This window comes from Chelonia mydas, chromosome 1 (assembly GCF_015237465.2).
Source record: "Chelonia mydas isolate rCheMyd1 chromosome 1, rCheMyd1.pri.v2, whole genome shotgun sequence".
Classification (NCBI taxonomy): domain Eukaryota; kingdom Metazoa; phylum Chordata; order Testudines; family Cheloniidae; genus Chelonia; species Chelonia mydas.
Window position 1 is genome coordinate 232,632,009 of NC_057849.1, and position 23,318 is coordinate 232,655,326.

The window sequence follows — 23,318 nt, forward strand, 5'->3', positions numbered from 1 at the left end:
AGAAGTTATCTTCCCTAACTTTTTTTCTGGCTAAAACATTATCTGGCATTCCTTTGCAGTCTCCCAGTACTGAGTGAAGATGTTAAGTAACATCACTTGTCACTACAATGTCAGAAAAGGTTTATTCTTTTTTTAAAAAAAGAACCTTTTGAAACTAGTTGGATCCTTTTATTCATCGGTTACTGTTAACTTTTTTTTAAACCTTGTCTAAGAACCGTGCTTCACAAATTGGCAGATGTGAATTTGATTTGATCTGACCATCAATAAAGGCCTTTTAGACTTTTTCCATGACAGATAGAAAGGCATATAGGTTAAAATGTGCTTGTCATTTGGATATAATTGGATGATAAGGACAATTAGCTGCTTATGCCTATCTCCCACAAAGACAAATTCTATGTTTTATTATAACCAGGCAAACTTAATGAAGACAATGGAAAATATACAGTCAGTTTAACGAGCATGTTATGAGATACAATTGGTCTTCAACCCTACTGGAGTCAATGGGATTGCCTAGAGGTAAATGAAGGCAGAATTTAGCGCATAGATCACTGAAGTAATAGAACAGAAACTAACAACTTTTATAATGGAAAGATCAAAACACTACAGCAACACTACTATAAGCTGTAGCATTTTAGATCACTGTGTTTTTAAATGATGGAAATAACTGAAGTCTAATTTATGGGAATGTGAGGAGAAAGAGTAGAGGGAAAACAAAAGATGCTGTGTGTGTGTGTCAATCACCAGATTTCCCAGAGTACATTGCAGCTTTAGGGAAAGCAAGCTTGACTAAATAAAATAAATGTCAAACCAGAAATAGCTGTTCACCTTGTCGGCTTTGCCTTTTGGAATTCAGATGGTTTGTAGCAGACATCGCATAGGAGGCCGAGAAGGACCTACTTTTTGTGATGGCCATCAGAATTGAGCTGTTCCAAGGGTCGGTGCTGTGAGATCAAGAGTACAAACACACAAAACTATTATTACATAAGCATTGCAGGCCTGTAAAGATCTCGGTGACAGAGTTCTGAGAGAAGTTAATTGTCACAGCACTCCACATGTAAGAACAAAAAACTCTACTGTGGAGGGCTGTGTTATCAACTATTTGAATGACTGTTTTTAGTGAATTCAGTATTGCCAAAAGGTGCTGGACTGACAACTCCAGACATTTAAGTCCTTGATTTAAGCCAAACACAGTTACAACATGGGTATGGTAAGATTCTTCCAAGGTGGCTTTCCAATTTACCTCAACATGCTTTGGTGCTAGTGAGTCTGCCACTAGGAGTGACTTCAGTGCCCAGGCCTTTTCATTTAATTTATACTAAAATTCCTTTATGCTATGCTGAGGGCGTGGAAGCAGTCTAAAAGTGGGCTTCGATTAAATTTACACCTCGTTAAGGTCTCTTTACATACCTGAAGCAGTATAAAAGGGCCTTGGTGTCCATGAAAATCAGGCCCATTGCATTTTTCTCCTCAGATTGCCAGCAAAGGTGCCACTTAATGCAATCTGTAGTGATGCAGCTTCCATAGCAGGATTGAATCACACTGGGGGGAAGCTTGCTGTACTGCTGCCTGTGTAGTGTCTGCTTTGTGAATAAATAGAGCCCTCTAGTTTCCAAGGCTTTCAATCCAGCACCTTTCAGATACATCACATGCAGCTTTTGAAAAAAAATCCCTACTAAGAGATTCTTGGAAATCTAGATATCTGCTCACTGATCTAAGAGAAAATCATTGAAAAGCACCATAAAAAAGAAAAAAACAAAAGGGAAAATGAGAATGGCAGGCTTGACACTTTTGTATCTCTTATGTGCTGATGCCAGGTGATTCTGTAAGGTGGAAAAGCTGCATTTATCACTGTAATTTAATAAAGGAACGACCACGTGCCACCTGCTTGCACAGATGCCTCAGTGCGTTCTTCCACAATGAGGGCGCAGATCCATAAGGCCTTTGCCCTCTAATCCTTCAAATGTCTTGTCATGACCCAGCTCTGCTGTGCTTCAAGATTCTAACACAAGATGATGAACAGGTCCCAGTCCTTCTCATTTTAAACGCTGACATAAAATATAAGGCAACAGATGGTCTCTCAAAGTAAGCTGGGTCCAATACTAACTTAAGGGATTTTATATTAAGAGGAATTTTTTATATCTTAAGGCAATTTTTTTGTTTCACTTGTTAGCACCACAGAAATCTTACAGCTGTGGAAGAGCAAGTGAGGTTCTGTTCTCTCTCATGGCTTAGCTACCTTCAGAAGGCAGAATAGTTATCTGTCATGAAGCAAAAGGCAGAATGAACCCAGCTGGTTTTTGGATCCTAGGATGAGAATGAAATGCTGGGAGCTAGGAAAATCTTTTAACTTGTTAAGGAAGTAAGCGAATATGGAACCCTAAGATGTTACTTTCATGAAGTTACTTTCCTTTGAAGCGATGCAAGGACCTTGCCTCACCACTTCTGCACAGAGGGGAGTGTCTGTGCAGGATTCTGGAACCTATGCAGCAGTCTGGACAAAGCAGGGGAGTCCACAATTATGGAGATACATAGGCTACCTCCTGCTCATATGGGTTGTGGGGCACAAAAGCTGCAGATCCTGTGGTTGTAACAGCTGCCACAGAATGGCTCCATTGCCTCTTTGTGGCTTTGGGAATAATGGGCTGATGCACATTCCTTTCCCTCACTCTCCAGCCTCACTTTGCCAAACACAGATAAAGTGCAAGGGAAATAATAAGCCATTAAATAGATTTTTTGTTCCTAGTCAAGACCTTTTTCTTAAGTGTTTTATTGACGCAAAATGCCCCCATCTGTATCTGTCCTGCTAAGTTAGGCTAGACATACAGGCCTCGCTCTCCTCTTCCGGAGTACGAATGGCTTCTGCTCCTACAATGGAAGAGTTGCAAAGAGGAGGCTGGGAGGCTTGACAGAGCTATCATTATGCAATTGGTGACACTACACTTAGGAAGAACTGATTGCCCGTTTAACTGGCTCATCAGAAAGAGTTACATAACTGTAGAAGAACACCACCAGCAATATTTAATCGCTCCCCTCCCCCTCGCTTCAGATTCCCTTCTTAGGAAGCTTACATACTACGTGAGAGTCTGGAATTGACAGCATAAATCAAGAAAGCCGTATGAATCACAGGAAAACAGTGTCTGAAAAAGATTTCCACATGGTGCTATCTTGTCTATATTTCACTTTACTGGATCACTTGGTTTCTAAGACATCCTGCAGCCCCCAGATGTTTTCAAGGATGCCTCTGTGGCCGGTTCCAGGGCTATAAAATATGATCATTATCTCTCCCCTCTCCCCCTCTCTACAACTTTTACCACAGCCAGGGCCACAACCTTATTAATTATCCTATTTGCAGCTGGAACTCTTCAGGTCTCCCCTAGTGGCAGCCTCCTCTAGAAGGCCTGAAACTTCAGGCACCTTCAAATAACATGGGCCTCACAATTTCCATCCCCATAAAACACTTGCTGTGACCCTGTTCCTGTAGCATCAAATGGAAAGGAAGACCTTTATAGGACAAGCCCTTTAATAAGATGAGACAAAAAGGACTGAGGGAATTTGGAAGGGTTGTATGTTGATAGCACAAGGAAGCTTGGAAGCCTCAATACATACATGAACAGAAAGGTTAGCTCTTTATTTTGTTTCTATACCAGAACTATAAACTTTGTAATAAGAATTTGCCAATCCCCACATAAAATTGTATGGTGCACCTGGTGAGCAGCACTCCCTGGGAACATTGAAAACTAGCCTGGATACAGTGCTAGAAAATGTTCTGTAAGGAATGGTTCTACACAGCTCTGCCCCCACCTATGTCTCTGGTTTCAAATTCTATCATGCCTGCTTTGTGCACTATGCAATCAATGTTCTCCTTCCTAATTACTCCCTTTGTGTCATAGTTCTTATATTGTACCTTTTTAATGCTTGGAACACTCTCTTTCAACACTCTCCTTTTCCTCTTTCAAACCCACTTCTTTGGCCTTGCCTTCCAAGATTATACTCCTCTGTGGTGTTGTCTGCTTACACTTTTGCAAATGACTTTTTACTGTTTGCATTACATTTGAATTAGTTAGCTTGAAAGCTAATCAAGGTTGAGAACTAATCTTCTTTTATATCTGCAGAGCCCCTTGAACACTTGTGGTGTTCTTGAAATAATAATATTAATGGCACCACTAAAACACACCTTGAAATTTCTTGCTCTTATTGTCAGATGGCTGAAATTGTACATTTCATTTAAAAATACTTATAATCAATCATCAGAACTATCTGCTCAGAAAATGCAGAGGAAAGAGTATAAGGATATAGAAGAAGAATGTAGCAAAGACCTTTAATAGACAATTTTTTTTTTACATAATCTTTTTAAGTTCTGGTTTTGCAACTCATTGAGCCTTTTGGCTTCTAAACCTTTCTGAATTTGTGTTTGTAATAATCTGGCCTAATATAAAGGCTTTAATTCTCTTAAAAAAACCAACCAAACAAAAAAACCCCTAGAATGGGAATTCTTTCAAATTTCTGACCTACAGTTTCCCAAGAGAAGACATTATTACACACCTACATGCCCACAGAAAACCAAAGAAGTTCTCCTAAAGATACAAAGAGAGGTTTTCTTACCTGGATGAAGAAGATTCATGAGGTTTGATGCTGCCACTGCGGTCTCTTCTCACTGGTGCAGGCTCCAAGGTCGGTAAACCTGTGGCAGATGTTGTTGTGGTCCAAGTTGATGACACTCGCCTGAGCAGACCTGGAGGCAGACTCTTCCGTAGGCGCTAGAGCAGATAATGCTTTGCAATTATATATATATCACCTTTCATCAGGGATCTCAAATGTCAATTCATGAATTGAGCCTGACATACCCTGTGAGGTGGGTAAGTGTCATAAGCCCTATTTTACAGATGGGGAAATTGAGGCAAAGAAAGGTCAAGGGACTGATTGTCAGAAATGCTCAGCACTCAGAGGTCCCATTGAAGTCAACGTTAAAGACCTCAGCACCTTTGAGAAACAAGCCCTAAGTGACTTGGCCAAAGTCACCCTAGCAAGTTGCTTAAAGAGTTGGAAATAGCAGCCACACATACGTTGACATCAGAGATAGGAAGCAGGAAAGGAAACAAAACAACAAAACAACCCCACTGTCCACCCTCCCCCCCCCAAAAAAAAACCCCTGCAGGTTTCTCTGCTCTATCCAGCCAAATTGAAGACAATCCATGAAATTCAAACATTTAAGTGATGGGACACTAAATCTTCCACAATGCTTTTGCAAAAAGGAAGAAAAATTACCAGTAAAAATCTTTCATGGCAGGGCAAACGGGGGGTGGGGATAAATTCTATTGGATTGCTTGCAGCAGGGTTTTCCTGACTTATCTGATTGTCTTGCGTGCTCCTTACGTCTCGCTACCTGATTCTTGTTGATGGGGCTTTTCCCAGGTGTCTGGCGAGGAGGCAGGTTGAGGGAATGGGTGGAGTTGATTAGGGGGTTACTGTTATTTGTGGGGTCAGTTTTATTGCGGATATACGAGTGGTCCCATCAGTATGTTGCAGATGTTGAATTTTTATATTAATTATTTGTTGCCTTTTCATTATCATGACGAATTTTCAGTTTGAGAAGTACTAAAAAAATAAAATATATACACATTTATAAGGATCTACAGTGGATGTCATTGGCTTATTGTGCCATTGGGTCAAAAGATTCAGTCTGAGGCAGACACTGTGAATGGTAAATTTCAGCCCAAATGGTTAAAGTTTTGCAAAGTTATAAGCAATTGAAATCAGGGTCTCATAATGGGAAGTGTCAGGCAACCTTAAGAATAAGCAGTCCTTCAGCCCTGCCTGTAATACATGATTGTTTTTCTGTATATGTTGTTTTTCCAAAACTATCTAAATATGTCAGTTTGCATCTAATTTACCTTGTTACAGAGAGCCTCCCAAGAAATTCAGCACTTGTCAATCCACACTGAAATCTTAATATGTACTATTTATGCATATGGAAATATCACCATTACTGCAGTCATCTGGGCCAATGAATATTGAGTTTTCAATAGGAGCTATTACATTATATAGAGTATATACAGCAAAAGTGCTCAGTGGGACTAATTTTTCTTCAATTAAAGGAAATATAAGCTCTATAAAAATGAAAGAGGCATATTAAAAGTCCTATAAAATATAAAAAAATGACCATCAGTTGCCTCCATAACTTTAGGCAGCAGAAACTATTTGTACAGGATAAGAACAAAACAACATAGTATTGTTTTACTTAGTTCCCAAAGTAAAATATAAGCCTCGCTGCTAATGGCAATATTACTACATTTTTATATGTCAGAGTGGATGACCTGGCAATTTAAATGACCTCCAAACTGATAAGAGGTTTCTCTCTATCTAGTGAATGTTGCTAACATGTATAAATAGAAACCAGGAATTCATAGCATTGTTTAGTTCTCTATGGGTATGTCTACACTGCATCTGGGAGTGAGCCTCCCAGCCTGGGTACACAAGCACATGCTAGCTCTGCTAGAGCTAGTGTACCAAAAAAAAAAAAAAAAAAAAAGCAGTTTAGATGTGTTAATACCTTGTCTATACATACATAGCTCTGCCACTGCAACTCAGTCCTTACTAAATCTTGTTATCTCCAGCAATGGAACTTTCTTGAGCAAATGTTGTCCACTGTATGGAACTGTGTGGTAGTTTTTTTCAAGTGGACAATGGTCATTTGTGGCATGACCCAAAGCACATTGAGGTCAATGAAAAAAAGATACCCACCGACTTCCATGGGTTTTGGATCAGGTGCTAAGGGATGAAGACAAGAACATCAAACTCATTTCACCTGTAACTCTAATTAAGATATGAATTCCGATCTTGAGAACTGAAGAGTGCACTGATCTCACCATTTCATTCCCTCCTTCTTAATGATCCTTAATGACATCACTCGCTACCTACACTCAGTGGTCAAAGCTGAAAGGGGAGGGGCAGTTATCAACACTAAAGTAAAAGGAGGAAGCAGAGATGAGTTCCCTCAAGTCAGAGAGATTAGGAGGAGCTCCCCTCTACTTCTGATTGGAAGTAACAGAGGAGGAGAAGGACCTTGGAGTATTGGTTGACCACAGGATGACTATGAGCCACCAATGTGATATGGCCGTGAAAAAAGCTAATGCGGTCTTGGAATGCATCAGGCGGGGTATTTCCAGTAGAGATAAGGAGGTGTTCGTACCATTATACAAGGCACTGGTGAGACCTCATCTGGAATACTGTGTGCAGTTCTGGTCTCCCATGTTTAAGAAGGATAAATTCAAACTGGAACAGGTACAGAGAAGGGTTACTAGGATGATCCGAGGAATGGAAAACCTGTCTTATGAAAGGAGACCCAAGGAGCTTGGCTTGTTTAGCCTAACCAAAAGAAGGCTGAGGGGAGATATGACTGCTCTCTATAAATATATCAGAGGGATAAATACTAGGGAGGGAGAGGAATTATTTAAGCTCAGTAGCAATGTGGACACGAGAACAAATGGATATAAACTGGCCATCAGGAAGTTTAGACTTGAAATTAGATGAAGGTTTCTAACCATCAGAGGAGTGAAGTTCTGGAACAGCCTTCCAAGGGAAGCAGTGGGGGCAAAAGATCTATCTGGCTTCAAGATTAAGCTCGATAAGTTTATGGAGGAGATGGTATGATGGGATAACATGATTTTGGCAATTAATTGATCTTTGACTATTAGCGGTAAATAGGCCCAATGGCCTGTGATGGGATGTTAGATGGGGTGGGTTCTGAATTACTACAGAGAATTCTTTCCTGGGTAGCTAGCTGGTGAGTCTTGCCCACATGCTTAGGGTTCAGCTGACTGCCATATTTGGGGTTGGGAAGGAATTTTCCTCCACGGCAGATTGGCAGAGGCCCTGGGGGTTTTTTGCCTTCCCCTGCAGCATGGGGCTCGGGTCACTTGCTGGAGGATTCTCAGCACCTTGAAGTCTTTAAGCCACGATTTGAGGACTTCGATAGCTCAGACGTAGGTGAGAGGTTTATTGCAGGAGTGGGTGGGTGAGATTCTATGGCCTGCACTGTGTAGGAGGTCAGACTAGATGATCATAATGGTCCCTTCTGACCTTAAAGTCTATGAGTCTATGATAGCATAGAGAGAGAGAGCTGTGCTCTTCCCACTCCCCCTTACTCCAGCTCCTTCAAACACCTACTAAGAAACAGGAATAGCAAGTATGTAAATTATCCTGTGTTGAATGCCTATTTCTAAAGTTGCATGAAGGATCAGGTTTGAACTGTGTGAGCATTGAAGGAATAGGAACTGTCTTACTACAAGACACAAATAGTCCATTTAATTTTGCTTCTTATAGACGTAAATGATTAATGCTTCAAAAGATGAGGAAAAAAATCTTCATTAACACACCCAACCATGCAATACTATACCAAAAGGGGGAATCAAGTTTTAGTAGCTGGAATAAATTCACTGTGATAGCCAACATGTGGACTAGCACGTACCTTGGGAATAGCCAGCTTTTCTCCTTTTTCTGGACATTCCTCTGAGTCAGAGCAGGTGTAGTTCTCACTGAAGGACACCAAAGGGTTAACCCTTGGCTTATGAATAGCCTGGAAGGTTAACTGCGTGTTCAGCAGGTTGCTCACTGCTCTCAGGGAAGTACACACATTAGGTGGCAACGAAGGATCTGCCAGAAGGTCAGTAATGAGCCCATGAGCTTCTCCCATAACAGCGATATCAACGGTAATACTGGTACCTGAAGACTGAAAGGGAAAAACAAAGAAGGACATGTAAGGCTATGGCTGTGTCCCACATGTCAAACTAAAGCATGTGACATCAAACCCAACACCTTTTCAGGGACAGTTACCAGTATCTTTTATTCAATTTGTTGTGGATAGCTAGGAAAAGATTAAAAGAGATTAACAACTTAAAACAATGTGATTTATTCTGAACATTCTGACCAGATCAACCATTTGGTCGATGTCTTTCTCTGTAAACAAGTTTGCAAACTGATTGCATATAGTTTATTTCTATTTTTAAAATGGTCACAACACAGATACGAGTTTTTAGAGCAGCCAGAAAGCAGACGACAATGATGACAAAATGTCTCTGCCAAGTAAGTGTCCGCTGGGCAACAATATTGAAACTTGAATATTGAAATCAAGATTGGATGTCATTCTAAGTGATACACTCTAGTTGAGATGCAAGTTATTGATCTCCATACAGGAATGCCAGAGTGAAATTATACACAGGACGCCAGACTAGATGATCATAACAGCCTTGAAAGTTTATCAGTTTATGAAATAATAACGGGAACATAATTAAAAAAGAAAGATTATTAAATAAAAAGTAAAGTAGCACTTTAAGTAATGGCACCATATGCAGAGGAATGATCTATAATTTGCAAGTAATAACTAATGGTATAGCCTTAAAGAAAATATTAAGGAACTGTAATGTCTGATGGAATAAACTATATGAATAAAAACTGGAGGCTTAAATTAAGGTGCAGAATAGACAGGAACTGAGGCAGAAAGTGCGTCTTCCATGACTTCTAAATTATTGACAAAGCAGTGGCATTTCTAGGTCAAAAGTTTAGTGGAAGCACTATAAATCACTGTTGTGCCACATGGGGTCATCTATTAAAGGCACTCTTGAAAGTGACTGCTAGGCTGTTACTGCTTTGGAGCGCCTTCTTGGGCACAGATGCAATGTATATATCCGGGGCACTGGAACAAATGCCCCCACAGCCATTCCTGGAAGATCTATTTTGTCAACCTATCAGATGCGAAGGATGCGTAACTCTGAGATGAAGAAACATCTGTTTTACTCTGATAGATATTCACCTTTTTTTAAGTAGGATAACCCCCCAAGTGATAGAATTGCCACTGTGACAGAGCATAATATTTTTCTGGGTTGGGACATTGATAGGTTGGAGAACCAAGCATGCTCTTATAATGGGAGAAGGGTCATAACACAAGCAGGAGAAGAATCGCAGTCACTACAGCATTTATGGAACTCATAATACATAAAACAATAGCGATCCTCAGTAATGCTTTGAACTTCTTCAGGCTCACAAAACCCTTTGCAAGCAATACTGAAATAAACACTTCTGAGGAATTGTCTGAATTTTACACTCTGGCAAACTGAGACACAAAAAGAGAGAGTGATTTGGCCAAGGTCACATAGTGATTCCGTGGCCAGCCAGGAGTAAAACTCCAATTTCCTAATATCCAGTGCTGTACTTGGGTCCAGGACCACGCATGCTTCTGCACTTCCTACTATATGTCTTACTAAACACGGAAGGTGACTTACTTTGTATACAAAAATGCTATCCAATCCCAATGAGAAACAAAAGGCTGATGTCAATTTAATGGATCAATTTATTCTTTCTTTTACAGTCCCCTTATCCACAGCTAGAACAGGGATCTCACACCAACACCCTTCCAGCCCACATACAGCCATGTTACAACAACCAGAATCCCTCAGGACTCATTGCTTACCTCGTCCACAACAAGTCCACCCTCCACACACATACCTTTGTGACTGAAACTCAGCAGCGTAGGGAGAGGAAGGGAAGGAATCTGCTCACTTGCCCTCCCTCTCTCCAGAGAAGGGACTAGAGCCCGATGGATTGGTACAGAGAGTTCTGATCTTTCCTTCCTTATAGCAGAATGCATTTCATCCACTAGACACCTTCACCACCCACCCTGCACTACACCTGCCAAAGAGAACCCAATCACCGAGTGGTAAACAGACTCAGAGTGACCAATTGCAGCATCCCAAACCCATACAGGTGCCCAGAGACAGCAACTCCTGGCACAGTTCCCTTCACGGGTTATGGAAGGGTTTCCTAGTGCTCCCAAGATAAGATTTCATTCATTACATACCATACCTCTTCTCAACCAACAAGGGGTTTGTCTCCTCCAAGATTACAGACAAAACTTGAACCACAAGCCCACGTCTCCTGAGCTGGGTTTGCACCATGAACAAATCTGGCAGTGGCTAAATAAAGCATCAATTTTAAATTATAAGGCAGGGTTTGGGGTGAGAGGAGTAATTTGTCTTTCCTTATCTCAGCCCAGCAAAATAGGCCAAAAGGAAAAAATTCAAAGATATAAGGCAAAGTGTTACAGAAGAGGAAATAAAACTAGGTCTGATATTTTCAGCAAAACAGCACTACTTAGAATTTGAAATCCTATTCAACCTGGAGTCTGAAATCGGTGACCTGATTATCGGAGCGAGAGATGAGAAAATACATTAATACTTCAATTAAGGAAATAGGTCTGACTTCAGCAGGACTAAGATAAAAGCCGATATTATATACTGTGATGCTGACATTTTGCAGAGCGGCCGTTAAGCCAGCACTGCCATCCCTGAGAGTAGCAACTGAGCAAAAAGAGTTCTCTAGTGGCATAGAGCTGACATACAGAACATGACTGGGCCTTCCCCGTGACTTGGCAATCCCAGGCTGCCTTTGGTGCATTAGCAGGCAACGTAATTTACAGAAGCCATCTAGGGAAGTACAATGTAGCCTTTGCACTGGGCTACTGTAGAGGCTTCTGTGTGTCACAACCTGTCTTGTCAAATTTTGGGACAGATCGTCTACAGTAGCCCAGTGCAGAGGCTACCTTGTACTTCCCTAGACAAACTCACAGCACATAACACACTATTTTCCTGGTATTTATCTGTAAATGGTAGTGTCTGAGGTCCCTACTGAAAGCTTATAACTTATCAATACTCACTCATTGTGAGGTGCATCTATGGGTAATATTTAAGGAATAACGTAACTCTCCTGAAAATTATGCTCTTATGGTCTTGGAGTGAAAGCAAATCACCAAGGAATCATATGTCTTGGTGAGGGCCTATTCAGGCAGGAGGGAGTTGTCATCCCCACTTCCGGTTAGCGAACTGTGTAATGTATAGTGCTCCATTGTCTGACTTGGTGCCAACCCAGAAAAGTCAATGGAAAACTATCAAAGACAAACTATAATCATCAAAACCAATTGGAAATGAAAACATACAACATGAGAGCAAGGGGATCACCAGGGTAGGAATAAAGACAAAAGACTGATTCACTATATCTCTGGCCAGAGAAAGACACTCTGGATCCATTCACTGAGGAGGTACCTTGATGAGCGAGGTGCTTCATGAAAGACGGGGGCCAGCAAACGTTACAGAAGACTGAACTTTGGGGTTAGAATCTACTTTATTAGCTAGCTAACTGTTAATAAATGTAGGCCCTACTTTGTGATTGATGATTTTGTTTTGTACAAAACTATTTATTTCTATCACTCACAGTTGTTTCTATTTCAATCACTATTCTTTCTTAAACAAATTTCCTGTTGTTTTACCATAATTGAACTCAATGGCTGTGTGTGATACAGGAGCAGGGATCTAAGTTAAATGGGGGAAAACATGGTACACTGTTCATTTGGGAACAGAGAATCTGGGATTTCTGTGGTATCCAGTGATCAGGGGCTAGACACTGCAGGGGGATACTTTGAAGGGAGTCAGTGGTTGGGGTATCTCTACTGTCAAACTGCAGAACCCAGAGGAGAGCACTTGAGTAGCTGACAGGGTGGTTTTGGTAGTAAGCTAACACCCAGCTGGCCCAGGCAAGACTCCCTTATGCTAGGGACAGGTGGCAACAAGATTGACTCACAGCCCATGGGTCCCTGAGGAGCATCACACAGGTATACGTTCCATTTATTTGTATTAGTGAACACTTCAGTTGAAAACATGGTCCTGTAACTGCTGGAATTTTATAACGTTATGTGTATGTGTATACACACACACATACACAGAGTACATGTTATGAAAATATATAAATGCACAGCATCTCCCATTGAAATTCTAACTAGACCTATAACCTGCTTATGGTACGTTATCTGACAAGATCACAGCAACGGTCACCATTAAAATGTCAACAATCTGTTCTATATGACATATGTATCACAAAAAGAAAAGGAGTACTTGTGGCACCTTAGAGACTAACAAATTTATTTGAGCATAAGCTTTCATCCGATGAAGTGAGCTGTAGCTCACAAAAGCTTATGCTCAAATAAATTTGGCAATTACTATATATTACAAATGCAAAAAACTTTTTAAAAAAATTGTAAGGCTTAAATTGTGCAATTCTTATAATTAAATATATACATAAAAAATCTAAAACTAGATATAGCCAAGTATCAATTCAACAAGGATATAGTGAAGAAAGAAATGTAGGAGAAATTTTGCTGTAATAAATTAGGTTCAGTGAGGTAAAACAATGCACATTGAATATAAATAGCTTACATGTCATAGATTGACTTCAAATATCTTCTGTAGCTAAAATAAATCCTCATACAAATAATTTGAATTGAATCTATCAAAATGCATCCTGAGAACACTGTTGATGTCTTGGCTATAAAACACAACAAATCCTTTTATAAAACAATTACACTACACAGCTCTGAAGAACTATGCTATACTCTTCAGAGTCCCCAAATTATAACAAAAACATTAAATATAAACAGTATGATTAAAAAACATTATTCAACAATATAACCTAGCATGGATTGCCTCCTTAAAAAAGGAAATCTGGAATTATTTTTGACAAACTACATATGGGGAAAAATGAAAACAATGAAGATTGATGCAAGACAGACAACTACTGATGATTTTTGGATTTCTGTCATTTTATATATACTGTCAGATAACAGGGGAAATATATTAAATATACACACTATCAATGCTACATTTTGCATATATGAACTCTCCTGGATTTGTTGCAAACCACTTTACTCATCTCAAGCCCAAAGTCTGGACATTTGGAAACACAGACATGAAATAACACACTTGTAATCAACTAAGCAAAATGCCAGATAAACTGATTTTGGAAGGTGAATTTTGCTTTTAGTGCTATTGCTGGGCCAGCACTCATCTATTAGCCTATGCTGCAAAACCTTGGATTTGACCCCTTCCTTGAAATTTTGAAGTTTTTATGTTGATCTGAACTTTGTGCATTCAGTCCAACTCTGATTTAAACAAACATACTTGTGCAATGTTTCCAACTCGAACAGTGCAATGGTGTGCATGGGCGTGAGAATTAGAAAGTGAAGCTGACTAGAAAGAAAAGTGAAAGCAAGCTAACTGACTAACCTATGTTTGTTCACATAGCTGAATGAGGTATAAAAAATAAGCATATATGCTGGGAAGTTTTTTTAAAATTCAGCATTCATCATTACTATTATTATTTACAGTACAGTAGCACCTGAAGGCCCTAACCAAGATCTGGGCCTGATTTCATTAGGCCTGTAGATACATGTAGTTAGAAAGAGTGTATGCCCTGAAGACCTTAGCACCTGAGAAGAAAAGGTAGATAGAGGAAGAGAGACAGTAAGTATTATTCCATTTAATAGATGGCATATTCAGGCACAGACAGATTATGGAACCATCATGTAAACAATTATCTATGTGGTTAACTTTATGCACATAGTATTTTCACTGAAGTTAAAGGAACTACCTCACAGCATAAATATGAGCACATGCATAGTGTTTTCAGGACAGGGGACAAAGAGACTTGTCCAATGTCATATAGGCAGTCTGTGGGAGGATCTGGAAACTTCACTCTGATTTCCAGTGCTTTAGCCACAAAATCAACCTTCATTCCTTCTAGGAAAGTTACCTTTCAATAGGTGTTTTTTGTTTGTTTTTCACAGTTGTATAGAATTTAAAAGAATTGTATCCCTCCTACAGAATTCTACAAGAAGGTTTGAAAAATGTATCTGTTAAATTCTGTAGGTTTTTAGAATAAGTTTTCAATTATCTTTTTGTTTTATCTTACTAAATTCTATAGGATTTTTTCCATAAAAATCTGAGACTGTTTCTTTAATGAATGGGAAAACATTAGACAAAACTATATCTGTAGGACAAATACATCAAGGAAACATAGGAACAAAGGTTTCCTGCACCCATAAACCCTTATCAACTAATTCAGTTTACAAGATATTCTTGGGCAACAACAATAATAATGGACTTGTTCATCCAAGAAGCAGATCTGGTATCCTTACCGCCAACTGTTCCCCTCACTGCAAATAAAACTTTGTCCCCAGAACTACTAACATCAGGCATTCCATGTCTGATTACCATATCACTAAACCACCCTAACTGAACCAGAAAAAAAGAGAGATGACTAATGTCAATCCACAAAGCAATCATACCTTAGACAAATAAGAAAAAAATGCACAACTATTAAATGCAAACCACTGTGGTATTAATTTAGATAGAATATATGGGCCCAAAGAGTTAACACGACCCTGAAACTGTTTCACATTAAACAGTTTAAAACAAGGTTTGGGGCTTGGTATACACACACCTTAGCATGCTTTGTTCTATACCAAGCACACAAGAAATTCATGGTAAAGTTTAGAGATTTATCTGTTAGCACACATAAAAAGAAAGCTAAAACAAGTTAAAAACCACTTTAAAATTGAAATGATTACATAGAACAAACACATGCCAGCCCCTTTCAAAAGAGAAGATATCAGAGTCTTATTATGTGGGACAACCATTCTTGGTGGCAGGAAAAGGTCAATTTTATTACTCAGCTCCAAGATGTGAAGGATCGTCACTTTCCCTGCCTTTGCAAACAGACACTCACAACAGTGAGAAGAGACAGGTTAGTAAAAGATAGGGGAAATGTGGCTTTTGTTGATATTCTCATGAATCTGGGCAGCAGGTCAGTCACATGGATGCTCTGGGTTTTCAGGTCATCCAGGACAGCAGTTGCCCAAGGTCTAGGATGTCATTGACTGGTCTGGTTCACCCCCTGGCCTCTCTCAGGCTGGACAGAGCTGGATGGACTGTCTTGTGGTGGTGCTGCATAGCACAGTTAACCTCCGGATAAAATCAAAAGCCGATAGAGAAACAGGACAAGAGGAAAAATAGTGGGGCAGAAAGGAACACACAAGCGAAGGGGAGACAGAGCAGAATCTCACGTGTCTCTGCCTCAAGTCTTCACTGGTGCAGCAGTGATGGGCATACATCTCTGCTACTGTGCTGAGGTCTTGGCTTTTTGATGGTGTGATTACCTTTGGGATCCACAGGTGAAGGACAAAGTGTCTGGAGTGGAGTGGAAGCCTGATAGCTTTCCTCCTCCTCCAGGAACACCTCAGGTGATCCATCTGTTCCCACCCCAAAGTCTCTTTTTAAGGGCCTCCAAACAAAAGAAAGGGGTGGCAGCATAGTCTGTCCTCTCATTATATTGTTCCCCAATTAGGCCTAACTTCCAACATGACATGGCATGACGCGTTCTATTAACTTTTCCTAGCTTTCTTGTTTACCAGACATGGTCCTGGAGCTGTATCAGTAAACACCTTTCTGTTTAGACTAACTTAATCTTTCTGTTTTTCACTTTTACTGATTTTCATAAATAACGTTAGGTAACAGGCTGAGTTGGAGTCTGGTTACCAGCCATCCCCATTTGCTATTACAGGTAACTGGACCACTTAATAAACTTTCATTTACTTTTCCATAGTTCGGCTTGCAACTGGCCCCAATTATTGCAACAGCACTATCCATTCCTTGCAGCATAATGCTCAAATTCTCACAAGCCACAGCAAATGAAGAAGAAACAGAAAAATAGGCAAAGCAAAGCTGTTGTCTTTCAACTACGTTACTTTCAGATACACTTTGTTAGTGAGAAGAAAAAGAAAAAGACAGCAGTGTCAGGTAGGTTTTCTGTCGCCATACAATCACAGGCCAAGAAATAAACCATGATTTGATATGGTTTCCAAGTCACATCATGAACTCTCAGACCAAGCTGTCTGAAAACCAAATTAAAAGAAAACAACTCTCCAGTTTTGCTTTGTTTTTAAAATATCCACAGAGTGATTTGAAATATAAACATGAACTGGAAATAATAGATTATTATTAAAGCCACCTCCAAAGTTCAATTACGAGCTTTCACCAAAGGACTAAAGAGGAAAGAAAAATGTCGGCATACAATTGTTTGGCATTTAATTCTTCTGCTTTTTAAGGAGGGAAAACTGCCGTTTTACCTGGAAATATGATTTCTGACTGTTCTTTTGCACTAACATATGGACTTAGTATTTTCCCTTCCCTCTGGGCAAGTAATGAATCAGAGAGTATCCTTTTCTATGCCTTAATGAAGTAGAGCTAAGTTCCTCTACCCAGTAGGTGGACCTAACCCAAGCTCTATAAGACAGAGTTGAGCACACTTCTGTGATCAGACAGAGTGCTGCAAAACTCTTTGCATCATCATGAAGATTACACAGAAAACCTTCCACAGAGCTCTGTCTAGATGGGTATATTCACAATGCACCAGACACGTGTTGAAATGAACTATGCATGTGGTGCTGATGCTAACAGAACCCTCCCAATCCAATTGCTTATGAAACAGCATTTTGCTGCTCACTTTTTTTAGACCACCTAGAATCATGTGAACATTGGAAAAGATTTTAGACACAAGGGACTATCTGAGAAACCACTGCACTGTACATAGAAATACAACACTCTGCATCTTGTCTTAAGCCATGAAAATCAAGGCTGAGGCTGGATACTTGCATTCTGTGGTGGTTTTACTATTGTGCCAGTCCTTTCCCAAAAATACAAATATTTTTTCTTGGGTAACAATTAAATCCAACTATACCCTTTAGAGGAGATATGGTCAATATCTATACATATTGTAAGTTTTCAATTTTGAAATTTTGACAGTACTAAACTAGAGAAACCAAAGAAAGACTATACAACCAGTGAAATTTTAAGAATGGGGCAATTATTAAGTGGCTGTAACTTTTAACCTATTCAAAGTAATCACAACTTTTGCAAATATTAAATCTGGAGCCCTTTAGAAAGTAGTATGAATTTTGGAAGGAAATATTTTGTTTTTTTATAAAAATTAATGGAATGTGCCACCACTTAAAGCAATCTTAACTGCGCAGTTGCGATGAACAAATTTTTTACTTTTTGCATTTATACCATAGGTGACACTGTTAACAATGGCTCTGTATAAGGCTGCCTAACACTTTCTATTATACGAGCCTATTTTTCACTTGCTTTTAACTTTCTCAAAACTAACCGTCAGGCTGAAATCTTCCATGTCAGGTGCATGCTTTAGGCCGTAATAGTTTTCAAGTTTCAGCAAAAATTGTTCAGCTGTGTCCCAGAACACGGTTAGGAAAAATAGGTTTTGCTCATGTTAAGAATTTCTTAGCACACTAATGCCTTTATGCTTTGCAGAAGGAACTTAAGTTTGGCAGGGGCATTACTCTGTTGTTACGATGGGCCTTTTTCTGTCCTTGTGAAAATCCACCCAAACTTAGCCAAGTTATAAGCATCTGAAAAACTGAAATGCACACATGTTCATTGGAGGGTTATTAGAGGGGGGCAGTTAAATTCTCTGAAGAGTCTGTCTGCACTGAGCATGCTCCATCCCCTTGGCCAACTAAATTGCCTACATGTATGGCCCTTCGTTTTTGGTTTTTTATTTTTTTGTTTTTCCCAGGAATTGATTGGTGTTTATTACTACCACACAAAAACAGATGAAAATTGGTGGAAAAAACTATTAATGATTTTTCTAGGTAAATATCGAGGTTTATTTTGGTGGATGGAAGGACAGGGGGGAAAAGTGTGAAGCAGATTAATGCTTTGGTGAATGGAATTCAATATGGTTTGCTGCAGAACTAAAACAGAACTCAAAACACAATGCCACCTCTGAGTTTAAGAAAACAATACATCTCTAATTCCCAAATAAAACTTTTCATTTGAATAAACAGTTTACTGTTGTAGACTTAGAACAGTTAGCCTATAAATATTTACATTTCATAATTGGGCCACACCATTTGCAGCGCATACACTCAACTTCATCCTTTTCTCCTGGTTTTGTTTCTTTAAAACTTTTGAAGACTCCCTTGTGTTCTGAAACGTCTTCTGATACTGATTTTCGTTTTCTTCCCATTTTAGTGTGTTGGATCTTTAAACCGCTATCTGCTAACAGCTTGACATGTGTACGTGGTGCGCAAAAGATTCATCAGCATGTTCAGATGTGCACAGTATTTCAGAGCTTACGTGCGTGCCTGTTTGTTTATTGTGTGTATTTTCTGGACTAATACATAGCCTTACTTCAACTGGCTGCTTTGCATATTCACACAGACTAATGTATTCTTGTAATACCTATATCTCATGCATTGTATTGTATTTTCCTAATAGAACAACTTTATTTTTTATATATTTGAAAGATAGAAAAGTAGGCTGAAAATCAGAAAAAAAAAAGAATAATACTTTTTGTAAAACCCGTGATTTTTTGGTAAAAATCAGTTTAAACTGAAAATGAAAGGGCTTAGATATATGCCATCACCACAGAACAACTGAGCAGGCTTCAGCCGAAGACTGCAGGGGATGAGCAGCTGCTGGGGGCTAGAACTGAGACGAGGGCGACTGTTTCTCATGTCCTCTCAATGCAGACCTGCTTGAGAATCCACTAGACAGAGACAGTGACTCCCAGAAGAAGACACATGTGGGGAAAAGAATTTAGGGAAAGGAACTCCTGAGATGAAGAAACAGCATGAGATGAACTCTATAACTGAGATCCTCTCAACACTATTGGAAATGCTGACATATAATTATGGCTGATACCTTCTATGGAAGCTAAGGGAGTTAGGCACCAAATTCCCATTTACTTTTAATGGGATTTGGGTGCCAATACCTTTGGGCTGTTATGAAAATCCCAGCCCAAGAGACTATTCAACAACAAGGGGATGAATAGAAGAATCAGTCATAAATAGTGTTTGTTACACAAAAAGTTAAAGATCAGTGAAGTTAAATTTAGAAGGTTTTTTATTTTGCTTTTATTTAAAATGTGGCAGATGCAAAGAATTAAATCCCAAATGGGGCTCTATTTAGCTTTAAATTATACACAAAGATCAGTACAATTCCCTATTTGAAAGTCTGGCCTCAACTGTCTTATCATAGTTCTTTAATGTGTACATCCAGATGGTTATAAATTGGTAACTTGAAGCTGATAATGTTAATGCAAAGGAAATAATGAGAACTGCCTTCAGTCGAAACTTGAATTGCATTAACACCAGCTGTGATCTTTGGAGAGGGAAGAGGAGGAGGAACATGAGGCTGCACATGAGGTTGGGGACGTGCCGATTACTAGTCAATCAGGTGGTTTCATACAGTCCATGTATCAACCCTGCTACTCAGAGTGTCTGACTGTTTACCACAGTAAGCTGTTTTGATTCTATCAAGCTCCAATTTAGAGCAGCTAGGCATACACTATGAGCTTAAAAAACATTCAATTAAAAATCACCATTCTCCCTCCCATGCACCCACACACAAATCCTTCTACATTTTTCAAACTAACATTTAAGGCTCTGTAATGCAGTTAAAATTGAACCAAAGAATTTACATACCCCTATCATTAAAAAAAACAAACCCCAAATCTATAAATCACTCAACACCTCATTTAGCATACAACTTGAAAAGTGGCTTAGTTAGAGATTGCGCTATTAGTGGGATGGTAAGGAGACATGATAATCAATCATTTTCATATTTATTTTAAAAATTATATACGTCAGTTTTCTCTACTATAAATTGTTTTACAATTTTAAGCAGTGCAGCATCATTAAATATCACAGACAATATGATCTAAATAAATGCAGGCTTTAATATAAAATAAATGATTCTATGTTTGTAGTAAAAATTACTACCAGGAGTGTCAAATGTATTTCAAGTAGTTTGTAGAGGGCTGCTATAAACAAAAGCCAAAAAAAGAATGGCTTCATTTAGTAAACTTTTAAGGAAGTTTTTATCCCTTTTCTGAAGTTTTTATCCCCAGAAACTAAAAAAGTGAATGTCAATGTTACGTTAATTGCAAAGATACTGCTCCCACTGAAGTTACTGCTCCCATACACTTAAGTGGGAACAAGCTCTCTGGGTGCGTCCACATTGCAATAAAAAACCTGCAACACAAAGTGTCAGAGCCAGGTCGTTTGACTCCGTCTCACAGGGCTTGGGCTGCAGGGCTAAAAATTGAAGTGTAGACATTCGGGCTCGGTCTAGAGCAGTGGTTCCCAAACTAGGAGCGCCGCTTGTTCAGGGAAAGCCCCTGGCGGGCTGGGCCAGTTTGTTTACCTGCCACGTCTGCAGGTTTGGCCGATCGCAGCTCCCACTGGCCGCGGTTCGCCGTAGCAGGCCAATGGGGGCTGCAGAAAGCAGCGCAGGCCAACGGATGTGCTGGTCACCCTTCCCACAGCCCCAGTTGGCCTGGAGCGGCGAACTGCGGCCAGTGGGAGCCACGATCGGCCGAACCTGCGGACGGAGCAGGTAAACAAACCGGCCTGGCCCGCCAGCGGCTTTTCCTGAACAAGTGGTGTCCCTAGTTTGAGAACCACTGGTCTAGAGGGGTCTCAGAGCCTAGGCTCCAGCCTGAATGTCTACACTACTAGCTTTAACCCTGCAGCCTGAGTCAGCTGACCTGGGCCAGCCACGATTATGCTATGGGTCTTTTATTGCAGTTAGACATACCCCTAAAGCTTGCTCCCGCAGAAGTTTTGCATATATGGTTGTAACATGAGACTCTCCTAGTAAGCAAAAACATTTAAATAATTACATGTATCGCCTGATTTTCAGAAGGTGCTGAGCAACCCCAGATCTCACTGAAGTCAATGGCAAGTGCCAATGTTCAGCACTTCTATCATCATCATTTGTATTACTGTAGTGCTAAAGAGCCCCAATCACGGAACAAGGTGCCACTGTGTTTAAGCTCTGCACAAACACAGACCAAAAAGACTGCCCCTGCCCCAGAGAGCTAACAATCTAAGTATAAGACATCAGATGGATACAGACAGACCAATGGGGGAATACAAGGAAACAGTAAGCCAATATTGTTCAGTATGCCACAGGCAGTAGTCTCAGTACATCAGTGGCCTAGCGTTGTGAAGTTTTCTGTAAGCAACAGACCTTTTAAAATCAGGTCAGCAGTAAATATGTTCTGGGAGGACAACACATGAACTTAGAAGCCCAAGTTTATGAGATTTGTGACTACTTTACTGCAATGAAATCAGTCAGCTCACAATATTGTTCCCTCACTAGCCCCTGCCAGTCATGTCATCATAATCCTCACTGATGAGTTCCTATTCTTCTGTAGATGTTTCCTCTATCTAGCTACACCATTTGTTTTCATCTTTAAATTTCCACGATTGACCTTTTGCTAATGACCAGCTCTGTGAAATGTACAGTTCTTATTCTCCTTTACAGTAATTTCTGGTTCTTTCATTTGTTTTCACTCAGTGAAATTGACAAGACCTGTTTCCAATGTGAGCCCAGGAGAGCTACGATTTCAATACAGTGCAAGCTACATTTTGCTTGACCTTGTAGCATCTCACAATTTGATACACATTAAGTGTGTTCATATAAAATGTGACAAATCTCTGAGTTTTACTGGATCATAGGTATGCAGACACTTTAGTTAAGACCAGCTTAGAGGCACTAATTCATGCACAAGAGAAAAGCAACCAGCTTGCTCTACAGGTCTTCTATTGTGTTCAAGAGATTTTCTTTCATTCACTTAGCACAGACTAAAGGTGACAGACTGGTGGCCCCAAAGACTGAAGTCCCCTTATATATCCATAGAAGACAGGAAAGGCATGACTTCCCTCAACCTTAACCTGCAAGGATCACCCCTGCATGAGAGAGAGGAGTTTAGGTTAGGTTCTAGGCCTTTAGTCCTTGCCTTCACTGATGAAGCAAATGCTCACTTGCCAAGGTATTTTTCTGTAATGTGCACAGCTGTTCCCAGTAACTGGATTAAGACCATGTAGGTCACTGATCAGCGAGGAGATGATAATTTTCAGTCACTAGGCTGCAAACAATGAATTAGAGGTGAAAGGCTCCAAAAATCTATTATTAATCTCAGTAACTATCTATTTCCTTCATTAAACTTGTGTCCCTAGTTTTATGTATCTGAACAACTTTCATTTCTTAGAGCTGTTGTGCTCAACTTGTGGCCCCTAACCTCAATGCAGTCTCCTTTCGTGTATGAGTGAGGGCTCAAGCAATGCCCTGACTGTGATATGGTGACTGCCTCTGAATTCTAATTAAAGATCAATCCAAACTGAAGTCCTGAATCACAACCATCCCACCATATTGGGAATTTGGCTGAAGATCTGTATTTTGTGGCTAAAACCAAACTCCTCTGAGCACTGGGAAAATCTGAAGCCAGATTCAAATCTAAATTTAACAAAATGTGCCTCTAATTTACCAATGATGACATATTCATAGAGACCAGAAAACAGACACACTCAGAGGAGGTATATGGTATCTGCATTTATGCTGTCAGTAAATTTA

General features: G+C 39.8%; 1 protein-coding gene across 1 annotated transcript in view; it reads right to left on the reverse strand.

The window, feature by feature from the left end:
• Positions 1 to 23,318, reverse strand: part of PDE3A (phosphodiesterase 3A) — a 359,524-nt gene that overhangs the window by 56,062 nt on the left and 280,144 nt on the right. The window contains exons 3-5 of the mRNA XM_037915985.2: positions 8,468 to 8,728; positions 4,603 to 4,757; positions 826 to 941 (exon numbers count right to left, since the gene is read on the reverse strand). Coding sequence (XP_037771913.1) covers positions 826 to 941; positions 4,603 to 4,757; positions 8,468 to 8,728 — 532 coding nt within the window. The remainder of the gene's footprint in view (positions 1 to 825; positions 942 to 4,602; positions 4,758 to 8,467; positions 8,729 to 23,318) is intronic.